Consider the following 14,316-nt stretch of genomic DNA (forward strand, 5'->3'; position numbering starts at 1 on the left):
GTGTTATATAAATGTGACCTGTCATTGAAAGTGCTAATAAACTAATACGGAAAGATTGGAGAAAGAGGGGTTGGCTGATGGAGCTTAAACCCCGGGAAGATAGGTTCTGTTCTTCCTGTCTATTTCCCATGATGTATATATTTCTTATGGAGAGACAGCCTCATTTCTGTGTTTGTCCATGGTGTCTTGCATGTTTCCTGACACTTAGACACTTAATAAATACCTATTAATTAAGTAGAAGCGTACAGCTAACTTGGTGGGGAGGGCTTACTCATTCTTGTCCCCCCTATCCTCTCATCCTATTTGGATGGGTACCACTGAAGAGAGTAGAACCTAGACCTGAAAAAAAAGAAAAATCAAGCAGCTTCACAATCTGCCTCACCCCTAACCACGAGAGGTCTAGTCAAGATTTGGCCCGTGAAATTCCTTCTGATCTCGGAGAATGACGACGTTCAGGAGCTCCAAAACTCCTGGAATCTAGAAAAATGGAAGATGTCCAGAAGCTTCCTGTCTGGCCTAGCCAGACCAAGCAGCCACATCCTGGCCCAATATGGTGCATTCATTGCCATCTCTCAGTCACAGTGCCTCTTTTTTTGCCCTGTGTGCAAGTGTGCCAACTCCAATATCTGAACTAATGCTTAACGTCACAGATCAACTAAGAATGGCACCCTCTAAGGCTTTCTGGGAAGGGTCCTTGACCAGAACCCTGAATAGCTCCAGTCTCCGCAAGTCCCTCTGTTGAAGCTGCCCTGCTATCTTTTCCATCACCAACTAGAAGGGGAGCCACACCCCCTTCCCAACCCTACTCAGTCAGGACTCCCATTTCTAGGCTGGGAGATAAGTTAAAATTTAGCCTCTTGTAAAAGCTGGGAACCTACTTGTGATCTTTCTTTTTCAGTGCCATTAGCACACCTCATTTTATGCAAGAAAAGGACTCCAAAAAGGCTGATTTTGTATTATGTTAAAGGAATAGTACTGGGGAGGGAAATGCTTGTTAAAGAAATCCATTGGTTAGAACTCCTGTAAAGCAGAGTCCTGGAAAGAAACTGGCACCTTTGGCTTTGGAAAGAGTTTTCAGATTTTCTTAAAATCTAAGTGGTCCAGGGAGCTTCATGGAACAAGGTCACATCTCTAACCGGGTCTGCAGCAGGAGCCGAAGCAGGTTGATGACTTCGCCGTGCGATTTCTTTATGAAAAATCAGAATTAGCTGGGGCGGCCCACCTCTTAATCCTCCGAGTGCTAGGGAGCCCCTTCTGAAATGGTTTGTTCCAGTGCAAGTGGTTTGGTCTGCAATAACCAAACACTTCCTTATTATTCCTCATTATGCATGGGTACCTGCCTGCGTGTGCGTGTGTGTGTGTGTGTCATGTCTGCTGGCTAGCACATCCCCAGCATTCCCTTTGTTCCCAGCTTTAGAGCCATTTTCCTAGCCCAGCTTGCCTCCTGCCTGCCAGTCACCTGCTTCCCCTCCCCCTCTACTGCCCAGTCAGGGCCACATCCTGAAGCCTTTGGTTAATGAAGTTTCTCATTAACCAGCCAACTCTAATGTTCTCTCCCTTCTTCCTCGGAGGCAAGCCCACTGGGTGGCGAGCCCCGCCCCTCCCGTCACCACCATCTCCCAAGGAAACAGCAGACCAGAGTCCCTTTAGTACAATGGGATCACTGAGGGATCTACTGAGTGCCCCCCACCACACATACACACACACACACACACACAGAGCCCTTCTATGATGAAGCTTTTCAAGGGCCTTCCAGTTGCCATGGCAACACTTCTCCCTAGCAGGCCCCTCGGCCCCTCCCAAGGGCCCATCCCTGTGGTGAGAACATCCCGGCCTCCTCCCCCAACCTGCTTCCAGCCCACCAGATGGTCCTCCCAGGTCCTGGGGGGAAAGGAGGCTGACTCAGGACCCTACAGACTCAATTACCTGCCTCCAGGCTCATCCCCCAAGTCCCTAGGATGCTTGGCTTCCTAGAGAATAACCCTGCCCCGGTCTCTTAACCCCAATGGGGGAAGATCACTGGGTTTAGGGGTCAGAAGACCTGGGTTCAAACCCCAGCTCTGCCCCTTTGTACCTGAGGATCTTAAGCAATCCACTTCTTTGCAAAATAAGGGATTCTTAACTCTTGTGCCATCAGCCCCCTTGGCTGCTGGTGAAGTGCCATAATCCTTCTCAGAATGGCTTTAAAGGCATAAAATCCAGAGCATTACAAAGGAGCCAATTATGTCAAAATAAAGTTATCCAAAAATGTTTCTAATACTTCTGGGTGGGCCTGGTGGTCATGCTTATGCTCCCTATTGCTGGGGAAGCGAGGTTCCCAGCTGTAATGAGCTTTGTCGATTTGGGGATCTACTCGAAGTTCGGCCCATGGGAATGGGGTCTAAGATGGTCTGAGGAAGGCTCAGGTCAAAACTCGGGGGCTGATGAGAGCTGGACCCTGCCTAGAAGACCCTGTCTCAAAAAAAGGGGGTGGGGAGTGATCCTCAGATTCAGTTGTATTGGCTAGTCTGAGGTCTGGACCGGGTCTCCAGGCCGGGCCTCCCGGCCTGCCTCAGGTTTTGGTGCTTGTTTAAGGAAGGACCATACCAGTAAGAGGCAGGAGGGATCCCATGAAGAGAGTGATCCTAGATTGGGAATTCAAACCCCAGCTCTGCCCCTTACCACCTGTGTGACCCTGGAAAACCCCCTCACCTCTGTCAGCCTCAGTTTCCTCATCTATAAATTAAGGGGACTGGACTAAATGGTCTCTTGGGCCTCTTCCGGCTCTAAAGCTTCAGATTCTATGCCATGTCTCTCCATGGGACCAGGGGAAAGCCCCCGTCTGCGGGCCAACCTCCATATTCCCAGCAGAGGATAGTCCGAGTGGCCAGAGATCCAGCCTGGAACAGGTGGAGGGGAAGCGGCCCCCAGGGAACAAGGCGATGAGGTCCGAGGGGCCAGCCGAGGCCCGCTGGCACATACCCCCTCTCTGTTGTGTTTCCAACTGGGCAAGCAGTGCACACAAAAAAAGACTTTATTGCCTGGTGGGCTTCATGGCAGAGGTAGGACTCTGGAGGGCGGGCGGGCGGGCGGGCGGGAGTTGGCGAGGCACAGAGGAAGGGGAAGGACAGTGCAAGCAGAGAAGGTGGGAATGAGCTGAGCATGCAGTGTTCAGTAGGCCGGTCTCATCATCATCTTCACCATCACATTTATTGAGGGGCCTGGTGGGCAGGGCACTAGACAGAACACACAAAGACAAGGACCCTGCCCTCTGGGAGGTCCCATTCTAAAGAGACAAGACAGAAAAGGACAGAGTGTTCTCGTTGCCGGGCATTCTGGTTCGCCCGCTCTTGTTGCTGGACAGAAGCGCCCCCTCCCCCCCAATGCCACAGTGCCCTCACCCCTTCATGCCGGGGGTGCCCAGGGCTTGGAGTGTATGGATGGGGGATGGGGGAGGGGGACGGTGTGTGGTCCCAAGGGCTACCTGGCCATCCTGGGTGAAGGCCCTCCCAGTAGCCACAAGAATGGAACCAGGGGTTGGAGGAGAGGAAGAGACCAGGTAGAAATCTGAGGACATCTCCAGCTGCCTTGGCGTCATGCCTGGCGAGAGGCCCCTTCCCAGGTTACTGGTGGATCATGGAAAATGCCCCCACCCCCACCCTGCAAGCCTAGATGTGGGAATGCTCCCTTCTTGGGGCATAGGAAAAAGCAAGCTCTGGCCAGCCCGGAAACCCTCCCCCCACCCCAGCCAGGGAGAGAGAAATAGCAGTTCCCTCAAAGCTAGGGGGCAAAATCCCCTGCTCCCCCCAGCTCTACCCACTGTCTCATCTTCCTGGAGCCCCTTTTCCTGGGCTCTGCCTCCAGGGGCAGGGACCTTGCTGGAGTCCTGGGGGAAGGGGAGCCTGCCCCTCCAACACCTCACTCCTCAAGGATGGTGGTGGTAGGAGCCTGGTGTCAAGTCTGTCTGGGGGCCCTCCTAGCGGGGGCCACATCCTAAGCCCTACCGATGGGGGGGTTCGGACTGCGGGGGCCGGGGGCTCAGCGAGGAGGCCTGGCCGAGCAGGCGCAGGGGGGAACCCTGGCCTGGCGGGAGGACAGGGCGGGAGTCCAGAGGCGGGAGGTTTCGGGGGGCTGCTGGCAGGCCCCTGGCAACCCCTGAGGGCAGCAGAGCTGCTGTGGCAGGGGCCAAGGCATAGCGCAGCTGGAAGAGTTTGGTGGGTGCTGCGGCAGGAGGGGGCGAGGGGGGAGGGGGAGGGGTGGGAGGCTGGGGCCGCCCCTGCTTTAGCAGCAGTTCCTGAAGCTTCTCAGCCTGGGTCCGTCGAAGATGGGCCAGCGCCCGGCCCCTCTGGAAGGCCGGCAGGAAGGCCTCTAGACTCTGCTCTCCGAGTAGCAGCTGTTCCATCTGCTCCTGGGGCACAAGGAAACAAGAGAAGAGCTTTGTGGTAGAGAGGAAGGAGGATGAGGAATCAAGAGACAAAAATCGAGATTGGGGACCTCAGCCCCTCAATGTGGGGGCCACCTCGTATCCTCCACCACTGTGTCCCCTCGGCACTGAGAAGAGCCTGGCTACTTGGGAGAGAGAGCACGGGGTTGGAAGGCAGTCACCATACCAGGGTACCGATCCTAACTTCTGCCATTGCCCCCACTGAGGGGCCTCTGCAGCTTGGACAAGGTGGTGTTTAGGATTCCACAGCTAAATATTGGCTCACAAGGGCCAACTGTAAATGTAGCCACTAATAGAGAGATCTGCCATGGTCGAGGAAGGCTCCTCAGAGGAAGGAAGCTACAAGAAGGGCTTGGAAGCATTTGGATAAAAGAAAAGAGGAAGGGAAGAGAGAGACCCAGAGATGGCAGTGCAGAACAGAGCCGTCCCAATAGCCTGGTTGTTGGCAGGATGAGCAGTCATGTCTGGGGGAACAGGGAGAGAGCTTTAGAATAACTAGAGCAGTGAAGCAAATTCTCCCTCCCCTTCTCCTCTCCCCTAAGTCCCATCAAAACAACGCCCAAAAGGGCTAAACAAATTATGTGCATGAACAAAAGCAAGAGCGGCATCTAAGAAATAAAGTATTTCAGAGAAGCATGGGAAGATTTTTCCAAAGGGATTCAGAGTGAAGTAAGTAGAATCAATAAAATAATATTATAACTATAATACAATGTCTATAATAAACTAAGCCAAAAGTCCATAAAAATTGTGTAATTATAAGGAGCAAGCTTCACCCTGAAGAAGCATTTAGAAAAATATATCTCCCTCCTTCCTTGTAAGAGGTGGACTATGGGGGTGGAATACAACCTTTGCTGTCATTTGTTTTCATTTTGATAAACTTCTTTCCCCTCAACATGTTTTAATCTTTAGTACAAGGGCTGGACTGGCTAACAGGGAAGGAAAAGGGAGATAATTTGGAAATGGATGTGATGTGAAAATGAAAAATAGTAGTAAAAACAAGACAAATTTTATAATCACAAGAAAAAGAAAAGCAATGCCTCCCCCTCCTCACCTCAGCCTCCTGCTCAGCTTCCTCCAGTTCTGCCCGGAGCCCGTTCAGGGCACACTGGGGGTTCCAGCGTTGCACATTCACCTCTGGGGACCACAGGAACAAAATAAAACTAGCCCCCCTTCCTTCTCCTGGATGGAACCAAGACCCCCTAAGCCCAGGAATTTATCTTCCTGGAGTCACCTCACCCTTCCTAGTGGGAAACCAGAAGGGCCCAAAGTGCACAGAGTTCTGGGACTGAAGTGATCCAAATTTAAAACCTGTCTCAGACACTTAACTAGCTATGTGACATTTGGGCAAATCCTTTAACCTCAGTTTGCCTCAGTTTCCTTATCTGTAAAATGGGGATAATAATGACCCCTATCTTCCAGAGTTGTAAAAATCAAATGAGACAATGATTGTTTAGCACACTACCTAGCACATAGTAAATGGTATATAAATATTAGTTATTATTTAGTGTTTCTTTCCCTTTGCAAACCCTTCTAATATGTATCAGAAGGTACCTAGTCCCTAAATTAGAGATAAGGATGGGGACTGGGGGTATGATTTAACTGGTATAAGATCCTCCAGAAAAAGAAACTCCCTCTACCTGCAGGCAGCACCTTTTTTGCACCTCAGAGTGCCTAGGGACGCCGAAAAATGAGGTAACTTATAGAGGGAAAATCATGGAGCCAGAACAGGTCAGAATTAAGACTTGAATGCAGTTTTTCCTGCTTACAAGCCCCATACAGTACAAGCCCAATACAGTACAACCCCATTTCTTGTAAGGTAAAGAAGGGGGAGCTGTTGTTCTGTGGCACGACTTGGGGATTTTGAGGGTGTCGAAGATCCAGGGCTGAGAATCTGAGTGACTTCATTCCCATAGTCCTTCACTTTGGGGATGCCTTCCCTCATCCTCCTACTCAGTCTCAGGCCAGAATGAAGGGGAGGGGGGAGGAAGAGCCAGAGGCCCAGGGCCAACCCCAAGCCAAAAAGGTAGCTCTAGGCACTCTTCCCTTATTTCTTCCCACTGTAAATATAAGATTGCCCATAAAGTCCTGCCCTTTCCTCAGGAACTCAAAGCTCTAGACTTACCTTCATCTGCTTCCCTTCAATGTTTATCTTTACAACCCCCCCCCCATATTCTGCCCAAGCTCTCAGGGCCTTGCTCCAAGCTTTCTAAAATGACACTGAGCTAATCCCTCCTTTGCTCACAGGAAGCCAGTGTGGTACCAGACCAAGCCCCCACCTTCATGGTCGAGTCCATCGATGACTTTAATGGGGCAGGAGGGGACGCTTCTGAGAGCAAACAGTGGGAAAACTTTGCAGAAGAGCAGGCTTGGGATGGCTCCTTGCACTTACCCAGCCTCTGCTGTTTGTCCCAACAGCTCTCCACCAGCTCCCGGAGCTCTTGGTACTTAATGGCCAAAGCAGCTTTGCCCATCTCCAGCCGAGGCCGAAGGGCCAGGTTCTCCTTGGCCAAGGTGTAGTTAGAGGCCAAACAAGCCTCTCGCTCCAGCTGCAGGCCCTGGAACTAGAAAGAAAGAAGTGGTCTGTCCAACCGTCCATCCATCTGTCCAGACAGCCATCCATCTGTCCAACCATCCATCCATCTGTCCAGACAGCCAATGATCTGCCCACACATATATATGTACATTCATAATTGTCCATCTGTTTATTTATCTGTCTATCCAGTCATCTATCCCTCCACCTATCCAGCCCCTTTTTTATTAAGTACCCCTCTTCTGTGTGCCCAGCCCGTAGCCCAACATTCATCACAGAAGAGAGGAGAAGCCACAGTTCCTGCCCTGAGGAGGCTTTCCTTCCCTGGACAGAGACAAACCCAACCACCTGTATAGTGCGCTCCCGGGTGTCAGTGGACAAACGACATCCTCATTTAGCTTTGGGCATTATGCAATCAATCAGTCAAAAAACATTTATTGGGTTTCACTCTGTGCCAGACATCAGGCTGAGCACCAAAGACCCCCAAATGTGGCACAGGGGAAAGAGCACTGGGGTTGAAGGCGGAATACTTCAGAAGTTTCTTCCTACTATAAATCTATGAGTCTAAGACACAGTTTAAGATACAATGTAGTGAAGGGGGAAAAACAAAAACAAAAACAAAAAAACAAAAAACAAAACAAAAAGATACCATGTAGTAGGCAAGGCACCTAACTTGGAGACAGGAAGATGGGTTCAAATCCCCCCATACTTACCTATTCTGTGACCCTGATCTCAACTTTTCTTTCCCCAAAAAATTGGGAGAATTATAGCCAAAATTCATGGAACTGCACCCCCAAAATGGGAGAATTGTACTCCAAAGGGGAAGAATTGTACCTAAAATGTGGGGAATGGTACCCCCAAAATGGAGAATTATACCCCAAGTGGAGAGAAATATACCCCAAATGTGGGGAACAGTACACTAAATGGGGTAAATTATACCCAAATTTTTGGGAGTTACCCCCAAAATGGGGGGATTGTACCCCAAATGGGGAGAATTAGAGAGGGTTGAGATGTGGGTGACATAGGATGATTGTAAGAGGGCTTTGTAAACCTTAAAGCACGACATAAATGTAAGCTGTGTCTTTCATTTGCTATGGGACTTCACACAAGACACTTTACTTCTCCAGACTCTAGCTTCCTCCTCTATTAAAAAAAAAAAAAAAGGGGGGGGGGGGACTGAACTAAATGACCTCTGAGGTCAGGAATTGGCCAATCCCACATTCCCAGAGTTCATCTTGTTTCACATGTGCACCCACTATAGTTGGGAGAAAGGAGCACTCTTTCTAGAAGTGCCAGCCCCGACAGATATCTAAGAGGGGGATGGGCAGAGGGTGGAGCCCCAGCCCCGAGCAGGCACATCTCCCAACACAATCTGTCTCCAGTAAGAGTCCTGTCCCTAAGTCACAGGCAGGATGGCAACCAAAGAGCATTCAAGCTGAGAGAGACAGACCTCAGAGATGGAACCCAGTGTCCTCCACTCACAGAAGACTAGAAAAAGGTCATGTGGCTAGCAGAGTTTGACTCATTAAGCACTACAAACAGGACACTGCATTTTCTAAGGCTTTTCAAAATACCTGATCTGGACAGTACAACCCCAAAGCAACGAGAACCTAAACAACAAAGCAAATACATGGGAAGAGGAAACTGATAAAGGGTGTCCAACTGGATGCAGGGAAACTGCCTGGGCAGGAGTCAAAGGTCAGAGGGAGCAATGCCCAACTTCCCATAGGACCTCTGACATTACATGTCCTTCCCTTTGTCCATGGGACAATGGAGTAGCTTTGAGAGATTTTATAGTTTGCTAGAGATGGTGAGTCCAGTTCGGTGGGCCTCTGAATTAAAACTTGCACCACAGAATTGTTTGTTTGGGGATTTTGTTTGTCTGTTTTATTGGTGCCCTTTGTATTTTTACTAGAGTCATTTCCAGATATACTCTTTCCCAACTCAGCTCCCGAGGTGAGCCTTCCCTTGTAACAAAAATAAAATAAAAATCACCTTAGGTAGAAACTACAGGGTACCACATTACACACCTAGACCCCCCCACCTCTGCCTCTATCTTTACAGTTGCAAGGAGCCTAGGAAAAATTCTAGTCAACCTCCTTCATCTTGCAGATGAAGAAACTGAGCACCAGACAGATCAAGTTACCTGCCCAAAAGACTGGATCTGAACAGAAATCTTTTGACTCCAAATCCCAGAGTAGGAAGGGATGTCTCTGATCACAGAGATCTTTTGGATTAGGAAGATACCTGCTTGGTCTTATTTATGCTGAAGGACACTCCTCTCTACTTTCTATAAAATTTCAACCATTCAGAGCTGAAGTATATGTACATTCACTCAGGGCCCACATTCACCCAACTTTTGCTGTCCTCATATATGAGGAAGCAACATGGTAGCATAAAAAAAAAAAAAAAAAAAAAAAAAAAAGTCAGAGGACCTGGGTTCAAATTCCACCTTGATGTTCTCTTCCTGCATGGTATTGATCAAATCACTTCTTACCTTCCTCTAGCCTCAATTTCCTCATTTGTCAAATAAAGGAGTTGGACTCTAGAAGTCCCTTCTAGAATGTACATATATACCTGTCTTCTTTCAATCCCTAATAACAACCTTGCTTCCCTGAGGTTTACAATGATTTTTCTCCTAGTAACCCTGTGCTACAAAGAGCCCAAGTATTATTATTTCCCTGCTACAGGTGAAGAAATGGAAAGTTTAAGTGACTGGCCCATGACTACATTGTTAGTAGGTATCAAGCCTTGATACAATGTATCTCTTCTGTGCATTCTCTCCTGTAATATACATACCCCCTCCTGCTGTTCTGAAGAGCCCAAGTACAGGAGAAGAAATGGAAAGTTTAAGTGACTGGCCCATGACTACATTGTTAGTAGGTTTCAAGCCTTGATACAATGTATCTCTTCTGTGCATTCTCTCCTGTAATATACATACCCCCTCCTGCTGTTCTGAAGAGCCCAAGTACAGGAGAAGAAATGGAAAGTTTAAGTGACTGGCCCATGACTACATTGTTAGTAGGTTTCAAGCCTTGATACAATGTATCTCTTCTGTGCTTTCTGTCCTGTAATATACATACCCCCTCCTTTCTGTTCTCAAATGCCTTTCTGTGGCCTATTAGGATAGAATGCTTTAACTCAATGCCTTTTCCTTCTCTTGCCCACAGAATACCTACATACATAGCCTTCTCCTTTAGCCCATAAAAATGCACACCTTCTTCCCCTCTATGCCCTGTAGAATACATCAGTCCTGAACATTACTCTAAAAAACATGTGAGGTAATGTATATATTCCTTCTGCCCCCCACAGACCATATAACCCTTCTTCTATCCTCTTTAGAATGAACGTACATGCATTCCTCCAGCTTTCCCCCTAAAATATGTCCCTTTCTGTCTTCTACAGAATAGACAGCCTCATATCATTGTCTTTTATAGGCTATATAGCCTCCCCTTCTATCCCAATAGAATGCACCCATCTTCTCCTTCTAACTTCCATAGACAACTTATGTCTTTCCCCTCAGGATGCAAAACAATCCTGCCCTTTACCCTCTGTAAAATGCACACAGATCTCCCTTCCCTCCTGCCTTCTATTCCTTCCCTAGATTCTACACATCCTCCTTCTGTCTCTGGTCACATACCTTCCTTTCTGGCCCCTATGGACCATATTCTCTCTGAACCTAGGAAAGACATAAGCCTTGGGTCCCTCAGAGAAAGCACACCCCTCTTCCTCTGGGAGCCCCCTCAATACACTTTCCCCCCAGTTCTGCAAGGATGTGCCCTCCCTTTGCCCCCTGCAGAATGCACACCCACTCCTCTCTTATTCCTTGCAGATTGGACCCTCTCCTCCTTTAGCCTCCTATAGAACACACACCTTCCCTTCTGTCCTCTATAAGACAGATTCTCCCCACCTGTCCCCTTCAGAATGCACACCCACCTACCCACCCCTCCCCTTTTGTCCCCCGTGAATGTACACACCGCCTCCTCTTTGGGCCCCTATAGAAAACACACACACACACACACACACACACACACACACACACAGACACACACACACACAAACACACAAAACACACACACGCCCCTTCCCCTCTGTCCTCTATAGGGCAAGCCCACCCCTCCGCGCGCTGGCCGTGTAGAGCCCCGGCCCCTCCCCCTCTGTCACCTACAGAATGCCCCCACCCGCCCCCTCCCGTCCGGTCCCCACAGACTCCTGGGGCCTTCCCGGTCGGCCCCCTCCCGCCCCCCCGCCGAGTGCCCAGCCGCCCCTCCCCCGAGCCCGGGGAGGATGGATGCACACCTGTCCTCTCCCCCACGGCCTGGGAGCCCCGACTAGGCGCGGCCACACCGCCCGCCGCCCCCCGGGGGTCCCCCCAGACCACAGCGCCTCCGTGCTCGGCGCCCCCTCCCCCAGTCCCGAGCTCCGGCCTGGTCCCGAGCCCCCAGCCCCAAGCCCCGGGGGGACCCCCCAGCAGGGGCAAGTCCCAGGGCGCCTCCCTCCCCGCCCCGGGCCCAGAGGCGGAGCAGGGCGGGGCGGGGCGGGGCCGGCCGCGTCTACACGGCCCGCCCCGTCTACACCGCTCCTACCTACCTTCCTGCTGAGCCTCACGATCCGGTCGAGCTTGGGCTCGTCCTGCAGCAGATCCCGGAGCTGGCCCGTGCTGAGGATCCCGAAGCGGCCCCCGGGGCTCCCGGGGTCCGGCCCCGCGCGCACCGCCCGGGCCCGGTACATGCCGCCGCCACCGCCGCCGCCGCCCCCAGGCCCGGCCCCGGCTCCGGCTCCGGCTCCGGGATCGGCCGCGGGATCGGCCGCAGCCCAGGCTGGCCGCCAGAGGGCGCTGCCGCCGCTCTTAAAGGAGCCGCCGCCCCGGCCGCCCCGACCCCGGGGGCCCAGAAGCCCCCACTCCTCGGCCCGAATCGCGGAGGCCCAGTGATCCCCGGCAAGCGTCGCCTCTGCCAGGCGAGCGGCATCCAACCCTGATCCCGGTTCACAACTTCCTGCCTTAGTCACCAAACCCCTGGCCTGAAGACTGAAAGGGAAACTGAGGAAGGAGCCCTTAGTCTGGTCGGCTGGGATAGACCCAGCGCTGGTCTGTTCGGGGAGGCACAGCTCTAACGCTGGGGAAACTTCCGGCTAGTGGTTGAAACCCGACCCTGCACTCGGAGAGTCCCTGCACTCGGGCAGATTTGCGCCCCGGGATGGTCTGAGCTTCTGGACAATCCCTTCTGCCTGAAGGGCAGGAATGGGGGTGGGGGGAGAGATCCGGCCCAGCGCCTTTCCCTGGGGAGCCCCTGCTCCTGCTCTGATGGAGGAAGAGTCTGCCTTCCAGAAGCCTTCGATCCAGGGAACTTGAGACAATCCCAATTAGTCAATAAGCATTTATCGAGCACCTCCTGTGTGCCAGACACTGTGCTAAGCGCGCTGCTCCAGGAATTCTGCGCTCAGAGAGAGTGGGGGAGAGGGGGGAAGGGAAAGATCTTGTCTCTCGGAAAGCCCAATCTGATGGGGAGAGAGAGAGAGCAGACTCTTGAGCCCAGGTAGGGGAATGTCCTGAAAGAAATACGAACTACCAAAATACCAAGTCAGAGACCAGGAAGGAAACAGGCATTTATTGAACACCTGTTGTGTACCAGGCATTTTACAAATGTTTTATCTGATCTTCACGATTTTCCAGTTGAGGAAACTGAAACAAAGAGATTAAGTGACTTGCCCAGAATCTCACTGTCTGTGGGTGCATGGTAGGTGATTTGAACTTAGGTCTCCCTGACTCCAGGCCTAGCACTTTATCCTCTGGGCTATCCAGCTGCCCAAAAGATAAATCAAGGGCAAAAAACCATAGCTCATTTATTTCATATTAAACTTTAAAAAAAAAAGTACCTACTGTGAGCAGAACAAATTCTGGGCTTGGATCTCTGGGAGAACTACAAAGCTTCAATGGTCAAAAACGCCTCCCTAAAAACCTCCAACTTAACACCCCCTCCCCTTTCAGGAAGCCAGTCTGAAGAGGATTGTTTAGGAGAAGGAAGGCTCCCCTACTGCCCCCCCCCCCCCCCGGGTTCCTTACTCGACTCATCCACAGTATCCACACTAGTCTCACTCTCATCCCTAAATTTGGAAGTAATGGAAACACTTCCCTATCCCCAAAGGGCTGTACTTCCAGCTATCGTTCATCTCTGTGGCTGGCCAGTCTCTGTCATCTTCTGGAAAGAATATCCAATCCAGAACATAACTAGGGCTCTCAGGTGAAATTGATGAAGAGGAAGGAGCAGGAAATCCCCAGTTAGGGCAGGAAACAGTGGTGTGGGCTTTCCATGCCTTTTGTCTGTCCCCATGTCCCTCTCTGTCTTTCTTTCCTCCATGTCCTTGTCCTTATTCCACGTCTGACCATCCCTTCTTCCATGTCTCCAACCCCATCACCCATACCTCCATGTCCTTCTTGTCCATCCCTTGGTGTCTCTGTTCCTTCCCCTGTCCCCCCCCCTCCCCACCACCCCCGTCAGGTTCTTATTGCTGTCTAAACTTTCATCTCTAGACAATCAGTCCACATTTACTCTGTATCAGACACTGGATTTGGCACCAGGGACCCAGAGTCTCCCTGCCTTCAAGCGGCTTATTTTTTCTGCCAGGTGAATACAATTCACAGTTAACCACATCCAGAAGAGAGACAAAATCAGGATTAGGAAAGGAGGTAGTTATGAACAGCTGGGAAAATTGGGGAGAGCATCTTGCTGGAGATGGTTTGAGTTAAGCCTTGAAGGAAGCTGGGGTTTTTAAGAAGCAGAATAAGGGGGGAGGGAGGTCACTACCAGCACTAAGCATTTTGTGCACAAGGACAGAGATGGGACATGAACCGTTGTGGCTAGTTTGCTGGGAACATAAGGGTGCTGAGGGAAATAACGCTGCTGATTGCCTTGGAAGGAGAGGCTGGAGCCCAATGGGGAATGGCTCTAAGAACCTAACAGAAGAATTATTATTTTATTTTAAGAACAAAGAGGAGCTGGTGAAGCTTCTTGAATCTGTCTCTTTCCCACCCTACCCCCATGTCTCTATCCCTTCTTCCATGTTTTTTTTAAGTGTTTGGGGAGAACTTGGGCAAGTCCCTACCATCACCCCGCCATCTTGGCTCTGCCTCTTCTATGTTCTTTTTTCTCTCCCAAACCCTGTCCTTGCCTGACTAATTCTAGGCTGGAAGAATAATGATATTCCCTCAGGCTAAGTTTTTTCTTCCTTCCTTGAGATTTAAACTAAACCTCAGAGACTAAACTCTGCTTTGCCAGGTTCCCATCTAGCTTTTCTTTCATGGATCACTTCCTATAGAATGGTCCCTATGATGTCTACTCCAAGCACAGGGAGAGTTTCCCCA

At 50.7% G+C, this 14,316-nt stretch overlaps 1 protein-coding gene across 1 annotated transcript; it reads right to left on the reverse strand.

Moving 5' to 3' along the window:
* Positions 1-3,170: 3,170 nt before the first annotated feature.
* On the reverse strand, positions 3,171-11,700 carry VPS37D (VPS37D subunit of ESCRT-I). The gene is made up of 4 exons (XM_074264078.1): positions 11,544-11,700; positions 6,813-6,984; positions 5,475-5,557; positions 3,171-4,387 (listed from the first exon to the last, which is right to left on the reverse strand). The coding sequence occupies exons 1-4, from the start codon at positions 11,682-11,684 to the stop codon at positions 3,980-3,982; spliced, it is 804 nt and encodes a 267-aa protein (XP_074120179.1). The 5' UTR covers positions 11,685-11,700; the 3' UTR covers positions 3,171-3,979.
* Between the last annotated feature and the right edge of the window lie 2,616 nt (positions 11,701-14,316).

This window comes from Sminthopsis crassicaudata, chromosome 4, assembly GCF_048593235.1.
Source record: "Sminthopsis crassicaudata isolate SCR6 chromosome 4, ASM4859323v1, whole genome shotgun sequence".
In the NCBI taxonomy this organism is placed as follows: Eukaryota; Metazoa; Chordata; class Mammalia; order Dasyuromorphia; family Dasyuridae; genus Sminthopsis; species Sminthopsis crassicaudata.